The sequence below is a fragment of the Tympanuchus pallidicinctus genome, unplaced genomic scaffold (genome assembly GCF_026119805.1).
Source record: "Tympanuchus pallidicinctus isolate F22 unplaced genomic scaffold, pur_lepc_1.0 scaffold29, whole genome shotgun sequence".
Lineage (NCBI taxonomy): Eukaryota > Metazoa > Chordata > Aves > Galliformes > Phasianidae > Tympanuchus > Tympanuchus pallidicinctus.
In genome coordinates, this window is record NW_026294746.1 from 5,825,236 (window position 1) to 5,838,535 (window position 13,300).

Sequence of the window (13,300 nt, forward strand, 5' to 3'; positions counted from 1 at the left end):
CACCTCCAGGCATGGGGCATGCACATGGCGGATATTTCTCAGTGTTTCCTTCAATTCTGAGGATTGGATGGATGTAAAGTCTCTACTTCTTAGTCCCCACCTTGAAAAGAACATCCAAGAGTGGGGAAACAGTCGTGAAGAGCTTCCAAGGGCAGGGTGCAAAGGGGCATTTGACTTCAGCTCGTTGTTAGATAGTTTGTGAGCTGTTGCGGTTCAACCCAGCAGGCAGCCAAGTATCACACAGGCGTTCCCTCAATCGCCCTGGGTGGAACAGGGGAGAGAACTGGAAAAAAAAAAAAGATAAAACTCACGGGTTTAGACAAAGGCTGTTTAATAGGACAGAAGAAGAAGGGAAAATAATTATGATAATGATGTTATAAGAATATACAAAACAAGTGATGCACAATACAATTATGTCTATGAGGCTGTTTCAGAAGCGAGTCTCATTGTTGGACTCCATTCCTTCTGGGGTGCCATGTCACCATAAGTCTTGCTTGCCAAAGCCCAGGGTGGTGCTTTGGGAAGTGTGGTGGGACGTGGGATATGCTTCCAGCAATCCAGTGGTTGCTTCCACCACTGTAAGCACATGGCACTTGCCTTGGTGGGTTTGTGGGAGCGTGATATAATCACTCAGAGGCATTTAATGATAGCTGATGTATAAGTTCCAAAGCAAGGAGAGCAGTCTCTGTTACATCAGGCATGTCAAGACATCGTTTAGGCGTCTCTACAGGAAATACAACAGCAGTGCATCATGTCTGCAACCTCATCTCTGGGCATAAGCACACGTAACTGGCCTACAGAGAGAATTTGCATTGAGTGTATTGTTTCTCTAGCCCAGATTAAATACTTAAACATATGAGGGCGTTAAACATATGAGGAAACCCATACAGCAGCAACCATGGCTGATTGTAAGGCAAGGCTCATGTTATTCCGTATATTTGCCAAGGAACTGAAATTGTCTGAAAAAAGGCAGGGAACCATATTTGCTGATTAGGTTTCTAGGCCTTTAGTGATGGTACCTACATGAAATTAGAGCGGAGGAACTACACACAGAATAAAATCAGGGAGAGAAACCAAGAGGGACAAGGTGCCAGGAGATTTACTTTCCAACCCTCTCAAAGAGACATCCAATATCAAGACTGTTTGAGCAAACAGGAGAAGGAGGTCACTCTGCAAGAGGACCCAGCTTCATACCAGTGATGGTGTGGAAGAATAAACACTTTGAAGTCTTTGACTGTGCTAGTATGCTTAACCTTTGCACTTCCTGCAGGATTTCCATGCTGTACAGCCATTACCACACTTTGCAGTTAGGCTACTTAAATTAAGCGGGCTGGTCACAAGAAGGGAGAAGGGAATGAATTTGTTGCTTTGCAGAATTCTTAGAGGTGCATCTACCCTCAGTGTGCATCTATCCTACTCCCCAGGGGAATGCATTTTCAGTTCCCATCCTCACTCAAGAGCATGCACCAAATAGGTATTTATCTGCACAGATACTGTGCCCCAAATACTCATACACATTTCCACATGTTCCTGCACTTAAATACCACACTCACACACCTAAATATCACACTCAAATATCACACTCACTCTATGCACTGAGACAGTGACAAGCTTGATTCCACCTGGAATGTACCAGTACGTGCTCATATGACCCTGCTCACAGTAGCATGCTTCATCTTTTACAATTAAGTGCTACAAAATCCATAGTGTGACCACAGCTTTTGCAGAAATCCATGGAGCCAAGAAAAAACCATACTGTTTTAAGCTTTTTACACAGTTTACTTGATGTGAACATGGAAAGAAATGGAATCCCACTTCTCAGGTATCACAAGCAGAGCCTGGTATCATGCTGGTGCTGTTTTTGAGCAAATCCATTGAAAAAATCTTGGTCATGGGAGGTGAGGTCACCAACAGCCCTGAAAGAGACACAAAGGAATTTCCCAGCCCTCTGATGGCTCCAGTCAGTCACCACAATGGCCACTATATAGGCATTTTAATTGTGAAGACATAAAACCTGTTTGGTTTGGTTTGGTTTTTATGGCATCCAAACACCATTCATCCACCTCATTTCTACCTGTTTTTTTTTTCTTCTTTTTTTTTCTGTAGGCATCCCCATTGCTGGCCAAACTGCCATGCAGGAACAGGGATGGCAAGCCATTGCAGTCATTTCAGAAGTGAGACATGATCTATTTGTTGGAAATAATAGTCATTTGTCAGTATATTTCCCAATTAATGGCATCCAAAAAGCCACACAGAAAGAGAGTCTGGAAAGATGCAGATTTGGAGCCACCCCTCAGGAATAGTCAGAAAAGAAGAGGGGACATTTAGCTATAGAATACAGGTTTACGAAGCACACGCACCACGTTGTATGTGTTCAGCCCTGGTGCATCAAAGCCAGGAGACAAACCCTTGCGATCAAATGGATAAAAATTAAAGAGCTGCCCATTCTGGGTCTCCAGTGAGATGGAGGCAGAGCCCAGATGCAGAACACACGGGAACTCCTTGTCAAACACAACTTGGAAGACGCGATCTTCCAGATGATGGAGCTTGATTGTCCGATATTTCTCAGGGATCAGCTCTTCAGCATGAGGCCCAAACTGCTGCATGACCAGCACCCCACCGCGTCCAACTTTGATCTCATAGAAAGTCAGGTTGGAATAGGTGTAATAGCCAACAAAAGGGACTGGGTTTGGGGGAGGAGTCAGCGTTTTCTCTGCCTCTCTGAACGCAGTCTCCATGGCAGTGATGAGATACTCGTATGTCTGGGTCACAAGATCTCCACCCTGAGGCCTGGGCCCAGCCATCAGTACAATGAAGCTCAGGCGGAGCTTGGGGATCAGTGAGAAAGTAGCTGAATAGCCATCAAGGTCTCCATCCTTCCTAATGACATCATATCCCAATTGCTCATTAATCTCCCAGGGCGTTCCAGTCTTGTTGGCAAAGTATTCAGTGGAGCATTTAAACAGAGGTGTCAGCATTGTCTTCACTGTGTCAGGCTCTAGGAGACGACGGTGATAGGTGCCTAAAAACACCATTGCCAGCTTGGCAAGGTCAGCAGCTGTAGAGTACATCTGTCCAGAAGGTCTGTACCAGCCGAGGTCGTAGAGAGGGGCTGGCAGCTGGCTGCTGTAGAAACCCACCGCCATCTGGGAGCGGATGGGCGGCGTGATGTCAAAGCCAGTGTCCTCCATGCCCAAGCGGTCCAGGATGTTCTCTGAGATCCATCGCTGGTACTGTCCGTCAGCTGCATGGTCAGCTAGCACGTGTGCCATCAGAGAGAAGGCCAAATTGCTGTAGTGGCATCTGGAAAGAAAGACAGAAGCGTAGAATTATTTGAGTTGGAAGGGACCCTAGAAGGTCATGCAGTCCTGCATCAGCCTTACTTTAGTTACACAGGGTGGATATGATTTTGCAAATAACAGTGGCTGGGTCTCTCTCCTCTGGGGAAAGATGCTACTTTCATCAGATCACGTGCTAAAGGGAGAGCAGTGATGGGGCTGTGATAAAGTGTTAATGTCTTGATTTTTCTTAATTCAGGAGACAGAAGTTTCTTTTGTGCACATCAGCTGAGCTGTTTAACTGCTACACACAGAAAGAAGGCCGAAGACAGAAAACTTTAGGTGAAAACTTATATTTGCATATTCTGACTTATTGTTCATCACTTTTCACCAAAAGAATGTGTTCATTCTTTTCAAGAGCAGAGTCAAGAGGTACAGGTGCTTACTTTAAAGGTCTCAAAATCCCAGACGAGTCTCTGGAGATTTAACATGGTGCAATAACTTCAGGACCTAAGCTATCTTAAGACAGTAAAAGCACTTAAAAAGCACTTATAAGTCTCAAAAGCAGAATCCAGTAATGTTGAGTGATTAAAGACATCAAAGTGTAAGTCTTTAATATCCATAACGGGCATTGAGTTTTTGCACTTGAATTAAGTTTAATGACATAAAGATATGAATGGGTAATTTTCTTTCAAACACTTTTTCGAAAATCATGTTTTTAACATATTTGATATGTTAAACATCTCCTCTTACTGAGGCCTACTAAGGTCATAAATTTGGTACCATTTTAGCCAATTCCAGCAAATTTCTCATGACATATAATTTGCCACAGGAATAAATCCATGTTGGACTAAAAATTTATGTCTTAAATTGACTGATGTTCACCTTTCCAAAAAAATATATTATAGTAGAATCATAGAATATGCTGAAATTAAAGGGACCCACAAGGATCACTGACTCAACTGCTGGCTTCACGCAGGGCCACCCAAAATCCAAACTCTGTCTGACAGCGGTGCCCAAACCCTCACATTTGAAGATCCCTCCTTCCTTGAAGCAGTCAGCGGTTCCTTCTAATTTAGAATCATCCACAAACTTTCTCAGTTTGCATTTGAGTTTTGCATCCAGATCATTCATAAAAACATTAAAGAGAACTGGCCCCAAAATGGAGCCCTAGGGAAACCTGCAGTGACTGACTGCCAGCCTGATGGAACCTCATTTACTGTAAGCCTTTGAACCCGACCCATAAGCCAATTTTCTAAGATTACATACTTCATGTCATCATGAGTCTTCAGAAGCTCTAAGCAAATTATTTGAGAATATAATTTTTAAAAAATTGAACACTTTTGAAGAACTTTTCCCAGTTAGTCTAAATCTTTTCCCTCACTCACTGTCCAGTGGATCTTGTTGGAGCTTGATGATCCTTGAGGTCCCTTCCAACCCAGGCTATTCTATGATCCTATGATTCTATGATTGTTCATATTTTTCAGTGTTTGACTGCAGTTCAAGTAACAGACTTAGCACTATACAAATTGCAGCAAGTATCTGATTCAGAGACATGCAGATTTCTACAGATACAGGGTAAATTTCAGTAGGACTTTTTGACGGGACAAAGGGGAATAACTTTAAACTAAAGGAAGAAATATTTAGGTTAGATGTCAAGGTGAAGAGTGGTGAGGTGTTGGTGTATGCTGCCCAAAGAAGTGGATGGCCTGTCCTTGGAGGTGTTCAAGGCCAGGCTAGATGGGGTCTTGGAAAGCCTGATCTGGTGCCTGATGTAGTGGGTGGCTGGCAACCCTGTCCATGGCAGGGGGTTGGAACTAGGTTATCTTTGAGGTCCCTTAAAATCCAAGGCATTCTACAATTCTGTGAAAATAAATGATGGTTTAAACTGACTAGGTTAATCTGCCTGATCACTGTTGTAAATCTGCAGATTGACAGTTGAAGGATCATTGGACAGAAGTACAACAATTTCTTTGCCCCATCTGGGGGCATTTCCAAAAGTAACTCTTTCCAACCTAAAACAGATGTATTTAGAAACACAGACTCATGGAATGGTTTGAGTTGGAAGGGATCCTTAAAGGCCATCAGGTCCAACCCCCTGCAATGAGCAAGGACACCCACAGCTCCATCAGTGCTCAGAGCCCTGTCCAGCCTGACCTTGGGTGTCTCAGGGATGGGGCACTCAGCACCTCTCTGTGCAACCTGTCCCAGTGCCTCACAAATACATCTATTTGTAGATGGATGATCTGAAGCTCCCTCTAGGAATAGCAGTCTTTTTCCATTGGTCATGGACTCAACCCAAAAGCTCTTAAGTGAAAATATCTGACCTGGTTCCAGGATCAGCCACCAAGACATCATCCTTCAGGAGAGCCAGAGCTTCTTGTGTGTTGCCCTTCCACAGCAGGCTGGTAGATCGCAGCCTCCTGGGGAGACCTGTACGTGGAGGAGAAACATTCAACAATTTGGCACAAGTTGAGGTCCAATGTCCTGGTCTGGCTGGGAGGAGTTAATTTTCTTCATTGTAGGTAGTGCAATGCTATGTTGTGGAATTTGCACGAAAATTTTCTAAAAATGAATTCTCCAAATATATTTTACCAGGACTTTCTAAAATGCCACAGTGCCTTTGCACGGAGCCTATTGGCTCATCGATCCCAGGTTGGGATATGAATTAATTGGGATAGAATTAGATAATTTTTGCAGTTTACTGCTGATTTTCACTCAGAAGCTAAGAGAAAATCAGGAAGGGTACATGGCATAAAAATGAGCATGAGCTTAATTATGGACAAGCTGAATGAGGCCCTTTTCTTTTGTGTCAGCAGGACTGGTTTTTCTGAATTGGCCTGACTTTGGGATTTGAACTGGAAGAAAAGCTCTTTTTCTGCTTCTATTCCAGGGCTATCTGTGCATCCTAATGACTAGATAAGAGATGCACTTAGCATATCTCAGCAGATAATGGGCTTTCTACTGGAGGAACTGATGTGAAAAAACACTTCACAATATCCTAGAGTCACAGAATCATTGAAGTTGGAAAAGACCACTGAGATCATCTAGTCCAACCATCACCACAATGCCCACTAAACCATGTCCCTCAGTGTCACGTGGTGGCTTTCATATTGCAGAACCTCCTCCTTCTTGTTTTGTTTTATTTTTACAGCCAGGAAATATAACAGGTGACCTCAATGTTCATTTAATTTTCAGTTGAGCTTTTGAAATTGGGCTTCTGCAGCATCAGACTGTCAGCATCCAAGTTGGTTGCTGTGCCCTGATGGTGTGCTGTACATAAATATGTTGGGGAACTTGGAGATAAAAACCAACACAGAGAGAAGCAATATCTGTATTTTATAAACACGTTACAACCAGGTATGCTTCCTCTAAGTATTTTTAGGACATATCCTACATTGGGCTGGCTTCAGGTGATGCTCTGCTCTATACTATTGCAATTTGCCTGCAGGTTATTTTAATCAAAGCTTCTAATTTGGGTTATTTTATTCTCAACTGGAATAATGCAGTGTGTAATCTCAGCGCTGCAGGAAATCTCAGCACAGTCTTTTTGGCAGTAAATTCTGGAATCCCCACGTTGAGTATTAACAGCTCTATTTCAAAGAGGTTAAAGATCTCCTGGGTCCTGTGAGCTCCTTCTACCACAACATAAGAGTTACACAAGTATGAAAGTAGCAGCAGATTAATAGTCTTCTGCCAGCAAGTACAAAGCTATTAATAGCTCAGGAATCCCAGATCAGGAAGCACGCTGACAGCTATATTTAGGTCCACAATCAAGGTCTATCTATTCAAAGCAAAGAGGTTTGGTGCCACTTTGACCCTCACCTCTACTTCTTAGAAAAATGAGAGCATTCTGGGCTGGAGTGCAAAAACAGTTATGCAATTTGAAAGTGGTTTCAGGTCAAGCTACTGTGTTGAAAGACACATATATTCACCTTGCATGGGAAAAGCAATTCCCCAGCCCACAGTGCTGCTTGGCCCCTTTCCGAGCAGGTGGCCTGGAGAAGACTCCATTTATCACTGGGAAGTGCAGAGGTGCAGAGCCCATGCTGGTAAATGGTGTCAAGAGCAGACTTTCTTATTCCTGGCATCTGATCTGTTCTCTCCGTGGCCTCTTTCAGATGGCAGGCAGGGAGTGAGCAGTGCTGTCTCACCTGAGAGCTGGCTGGCCATTCTGCGCAAGGTAACAGGCGATGGCTTAAGTGGCATCGAACCTTTTTCCACAAAGATCAGCCCATCTGCTGTGTATCTCTGTTCTGATTCCCTGAACCTTCCCAAAGGGTTTTTAATAGCAAAGTTCTGGGCGTAACGTTCCAAAGGGTCATCCAGAGACGTGACTTTCCCTTCCTCCCACATCTTGTACAGCATAAGGGTTGGAAAGATCTTGGAGACGCTGGCGATTCTGTGCAGGAATAAATGTTCATAAAAAGTAAGCATTAAGAAACCCACGAATCAAAAAGTTAGGTGCTCACTACATTAGATCACCAAAGTGATCTGCATACAATACCTCTGGTTAATTCAGAACAGAATGACTAACATGCAGGAAAGTAGATTGGGTTAATATCCTTAAATCTGGCCTTCATGGACTGCTACACTGTTCAGTATTCTGCACTGAGTAATAGGTCTTTCAAATGTGTTCTGGCTAAAGAATGTATTTTAAATGATGTTTAAATGATTAAAAGCAATACCAGTAGTGCAGCTGACTTTGTGAACTTTGTTCACTTAGTATTTATAAGACGACATATTTTGTAAATTATTCCTTACTAAACATCACAATAAATTGCAAGTCATTTCTTGGAATTTTAAGATTTAAATGCCACAAAATCTTGCATTTCGTATTCAGATTTGCTATTTAGGTGGCTTCCAAACAGTTAAATTTGAAGAAGGTCTTCTGGAAGAAAGAGTGCGAGGTCCTCTCTGCAGGTATGCTGTGGTGATAGAGGCAGGGGGGTAAGTTAATCACAGCTGCTGAAGCTTTTCAGAACTGTTTACTCTAAGGATAACATTTGATAGCATGCAGACCATGTGTTTCATGTACAGCACAGTTATTAATCACTGAAAATAGGTCTTTAAAGAAAGCAAATACTTCTTGTTTTCTTTTTGTTATGGTTTTTACCACACACTAAGAGCTTTATTCTGTTTTCATCTAAAATACAATAGCCCATATGGCCTTGGCTTCGTTAGTATGCAGCCTACTTCATACATTCAGAATATAGTCTTCCAAAATCCTATTTATTTATTTTTTAATATATGTATGTGGCACTGTGTTCTTACTGTTCTCAAAATGTGTGCTAGCTCTCCGTGTTCAGATTTATGCCCTAGAGCTTCTCAAAGAACAGAGACTTTCCCATGTGAGAAGAACCTTTTGTGGGTCTCCAGGAAGTTCGCAGTGACTCCATTCAAAGTCAGATCCAACCAAACCAGATCAACAGAAAATAACAACAAAAATTAAAAGAGAGGAAAAAAAGGAGAACAATTCAGTGAGTTACAAGCACATAATTTAGTGACTAGTGATAGCATTGTCTCTCAAAGGTTCAGTGTGACCCAGAAGTTTTTTCAGAATATACTGGGCCTGCGGCAAGAAAAGTCATGGTTTGTGACAGTGGTTCTGTTCCCAAAGTTGTGACTTTCCCTTCCTTTCCTTTATGTGTAAAGGAAATTTTCTCCTTTTATCCCTCATGCCTTCAGTACCTCTGTCTCACCTGTAAATAGTGTACTCATTGGGCACCACTGAGAAGGGATCTGAAGCATTCTTCTTCCCAAAGTTGCCTGTCCAGAGCACAGTGTCATTGTAGATAACGATGGCAGACATGGCAGGTAGACCAGAGGTATGAATCTTTTGGCGTAGCATCAAGTCTACCTGGAGAACAATGGGAAATGATGAATTACCAAATCAGGAGTCTTGTAATGTATATAATGTGCAAAAGGTGCAGTCCTGTTTAAACTGCACTCATAGAAACAGTACTGAATACATTGAGGGCTGTGATTTCTCTTCCCTTCCTGTTCTTCCAGGTCTGTATGGACCCAATTAGCCAAAGTGGTCTCCCCACAAGCAGAATGTATTGCTTTTTTTGACTTTTTCAAAGCAATACTTGTGTTGGATATTAGGAAAAAATTATTCTCAGAAAGGGTGGTGAGGTACTGGAAGGGGCTGCCCAGAGAAGTGGTGGAGTCCCCATCCCTGAAAGTGTTGATGAAACATGGAGATGTGGCACTGAGAGACACGGCTAGTGGGCATGGTGGGGGTGGATTGAAGTTGGATTTAGTGTTCTTAGTGGTCTTTTCCAACCTTAATGATTCTACGATTTCATCATTACACATAAGTTATCTTTTGCATAAAATTATCAAGACAAAAGAAATGGCCCTCCAAGAGTAGTGTTTGAGACAAGAATGGGCAAGCCAAATAATGTCCTCAGAATCTCCTCTCTGGATGAGTGGGTAAGGTGGCCAGGTAGCCAGCAATGGAAATAACCACCTTGCTCCAAGACCTCATATACCATCGTGGATATGATAGCCAAGTAAAGTATCACACCCACTCGAGCTGCAGATGGAGGTAGAAAAGCCAGAACATCCCAGGGAAGGTCAGACAGACTTCAGTGTTGAGACCAGTTCCAAACATTACTCTGGGTCTTATCTTCCAACATGACACTAAACATCAGCACTGAGAATGGGTCTTGTTGCCCTCCCTACCTTGGTTTTCAAAGTGATGTTTGCATTAATAAATGTACAACCCTAGTTCCAATGGGAGTGCTGGGCATTTCCCATATACTGGCTATCAGGAGGTGGATGCTGAGAGATGGAACCAAGGATCTCACGTTCCATTAAGAAGAGATCTCAGCTAAGGTGAGATCTTTAATGTGAGTTCAAGTGTCCATAGACATAGGCAGAACCTGAGAGCATCTGAAGATACAGTCTTCAGGTGATGGTGCCTAAGACCCCTTCCAATTCCTGTGTCTTTCTGTGTATACAGCGTTCAGGTTCTCCATGCCTTATATCATTTGTGAAATAGGAAGAGTTTTACCACATGCAATCTGAATGCTGTCTAGAGTTCTGATTCTCTGCATCTCCACAAGTATGGTAGAATAGGATAATGTTCAAATAAAAGCAAAAATAGTGATCACAGCAGTGAGAGAGCTTCTCTGTTATGATTATTTGAGCAAGGGCTCAGCAGCCTGGGAAAAGAGACAAACGAAACTTTGTATTATATGATGGAGGTGCATAAAATCCAAGGTGCCTTGTCAGAATGTGGCTCATTTGTACATTCAGATGACCTCCACCTCCTCTGTGCCCTATGTTCTTATTCTAAGACACTCAGGGTCAAAATGCATATTGGTTCCTTCAGAACAGCAGTCACAAACTGCATCAGCCCAGTTCCCTCCTCACAGACCTTCTCCAATGCTTCCTTCAAAATGGGGATTGGGTGGTCCAGTGGTACTGGTTCAGGGTAGCGTGGGCACATCTGCACAGATTCTGATCTTACTTCCATCACAGATGGGTCTGGAAAACATTTCACAGACAATATACATGATTTGAAAAGATATACTGACAAACTTTAACCTCTTCCAGCAGCCAGCACTAGCTTTATTCATTGTATCATCCAAAACTGAAGGACACTTCAGCACACACAGAGAGAATCATGAATTGTGTCCTCGGATAATACAGGACTTGAAGGGAGCACTGTGCTCTGCTATTGTTCATTCCAATGTGATACAACACATGGGACAAATAGAAGCTGCTACAGAATCATAGAATCATTAAGTTTGGAAAAGACCTCTAAGATCATCCAGTCCAACTGTCCACCAATCACCAGTGTTGCCCACTAATAGGTTCCAACTGACTCTGCAATCAGGAATGAGAAACTAAGAGGCTGGGACTACAGAAGACTATGGAGCATACTTGTCAGTGGATGTAGACCTGGTGAAAGTGCACTGCCAACGTACAGGGAAAGATCTGTGCTTGGTTTCAAGAGGAAAGCAGTCCCATGCATATTGCAACTTCAGAGAATGGATGTAGAAATGAATTGTGAGTGCCACCTGAAATCTAACATTTAACAATGGTTGGTGGAATACATGCATTGCTGTCATGGTTTTATGACTGTGCTACACGTGAACTGTTGACAATTCCACAAATGAGTTTATCAGCTGTCCTCTGAATTAGCAGCATCTTGCATATTCTAGATATGCCTTAAATTTGGAGGGCAAGCAAAGACTCGGTGTGAAATGATAACCCTTCTACTTGGAGCCACTGCTTTCCCAGTTGATCCCAAGGGTCTCAGAAACACGGCTCCTTTGCTCTTCAAGTTCTTCATGCTTCTCTGAGCATAAAGCATTAGAAATACAGATGAGAAGATGAATAGCAGTACAGGAGCTTTGAGCTGACTGGGAGCCTACAGCAGCCTAAGATATTCTGCAAAAAAAAAAACAACCAAACCCACACATTTGAAATCTTTCTAGACATTATTGGTCTATGAAGTACATCTGTCACCCTCACTGTGGATTTCATGCCACCTTTAGGCTACTTAAAACTCTGATCCAGCTACACTGTCTATATTACATCTTTGCACATACGGTGTCTTGAGTCTGTCTGCTGAGTTTACAATACATCAATAAAATTCCAGTGTGAAAACTGGGAGCTCATGCCAGTTCAAAGATCTTACAGGAATAGCAAAGGAAGCAAACCCACAGGGAATGTGAATTAAAGTGCCTTTTCCCTTGATATACCGAATAATCTATGTTAAAGATGGGCCAGAACGAGGACTTGGAGAACTACATGCCTGTCAGTTTGGCTTTGATACTGGGGAATGTTATGGAATAGATCATCTTGAGTGCCATCATGCAGCCCATACAGGGCAAACAGGTGATGAGGACACTTGCCACGGGTTTATGAAAGGCATGTCCCACTTGACCAACCTGATCTCCTTTTATGAGAAAACGACCTGCTTAGTGGATGAGTGAAAGGCTACCAAGATTTTCAGTAAATCTTTTGTCAGTTCCCCACAGCTTTCTCATGGAGAAACTGGCTGCTCATGGCTCAGATAAGCATACATTTCACTGGGTGAAGAACTGGCTGGATGGCTGGGCCCAAATAGTTGTGGTAAATAACGTTAGCCTAGAGAAAAGACAGCTCAGGGGAGACATTATTGCTCTTCTAACTACTTCAAAGAACGCTGTAGTGAGGTGGGGGTGGTCAGTCTCTTCTCCCCAGCAAACAAGTGACAGAACACAAGGACTTTGTTTTGCTGGGTATGTTTAGATTGGATATCAGGAAAAACTTATTCACTGAAAGGGTTGCAAAGCATTGGAACATTGCCCAGTGAAGTAGCTGAGTCACCATTCCTGGAAGCATTTAAGAGATGCGTGGATGTGTCACTGAGGGACGTGGTTTAGTGGCAGACTTGGCAGTGCTGGGTTAGCAACCGGACTTGATGATCTGAGAGGATTTTTCCAACACAAATAATTCTGAGATTCTATGAAGGTCAGAAGTATTGGCAAATCCATCAGGAACTGAAAATGTTCCTCCCCACCTCAATTTTCTTTTGTGTGTGAGCTCCTTTGGAAGAATTAGACGGTACCCCATCAACCCAATTTTCTGTGTTCTTGCACCAGCTAATGTGGTAAACTTGAGTGCAGTCAGCTCTATAGGGTAAAATGTCCACAATGGGAGAAAGATCAAGCTTAAGGCTGTCTACTCACTGGGTTCCACCTTGGGGAGGCTGTACTGCCACAGAAAGCAGCCTGTCATAGCAACAGACAGCAGGAAGAAGAAGATGACCAACACATGAATCCACTTCACTTCCATAACAGAGAGCTTGAGGAGGCCTCGACTGCTGGATGCTTGCTGAAAGCACAAAAGACATGATCTCAGAGGGAGTAAAAGAGAGGGAAAAACAGTCTTGCTTGGATATTGGATAGGTGAAAAAGGCACATGCAGACAATACAGCTGCTGTAGCGACACGGACTAAATCCAGTACTCTTGTGACTCAGCTGGCCATAGATAGACACTGCAATAATTAGAATCAGAGA

The 13,300-nt window shown here is 42.9% G+C and overlaps 1 protein-coding gene across 1 annotated transcript; it reads right to left on the bottom strand.

The window, feature by feature from the left end:
• Positions 1 to 314: 314 nt before the first annotated feature.
• LACTBL1 (lactamase beta like 1) lies at positions 315 to 13,098 on the bottom strand. Its single transcript, XM_052691648.1, has 6 exons — positions 12,971 to 13,098; positions 10,666 to 10,775; positions 8,981 to 9,138; positions 7,433 to 7,680; positions 5,606 to 5,711; positions 315 to 3,303 (listed from the first exon to the last, which is right to left on the bottom strand). Exons 1-6 carry the CDS (start codon positions 13,074 to 13,076, stop codon positions 2,325 to 2,327), a joined length of 1,707 nt encoding a protein of 568 aa, XP_052547608.1. The 5' UTR covers positions 13,077 to 13,098; the 3' UTR covers positions 315 to 2,324.
• Between the last annotated feature and the right edge of the window lie 202 nt (positions 13,099 to 13,300).

Coding starts and splice junctions, on each gene's coding strand:
- LACTBL1 (XM_052691648.1), bottom strand. CDS start 13,076: ATGGAAGTGAAGTGGATTCATGTGTTGGTCATCTTCTTCTTCCTGCTG. Junction 9,139..10,665: donor TGAAGGAAGCATTGGAGAAG/GTCTGTGAGGAG, acceptor ATTGTTCTCCAG/GTAGACTTGATGCTACGCCA. Junction 7,681..8,980: donor AATGAGTACACTATTTACAG/GTGAGACAGAGG, acceptor ATTCCTGCACAG/AATCGCCAGCGTCTCCAAGA.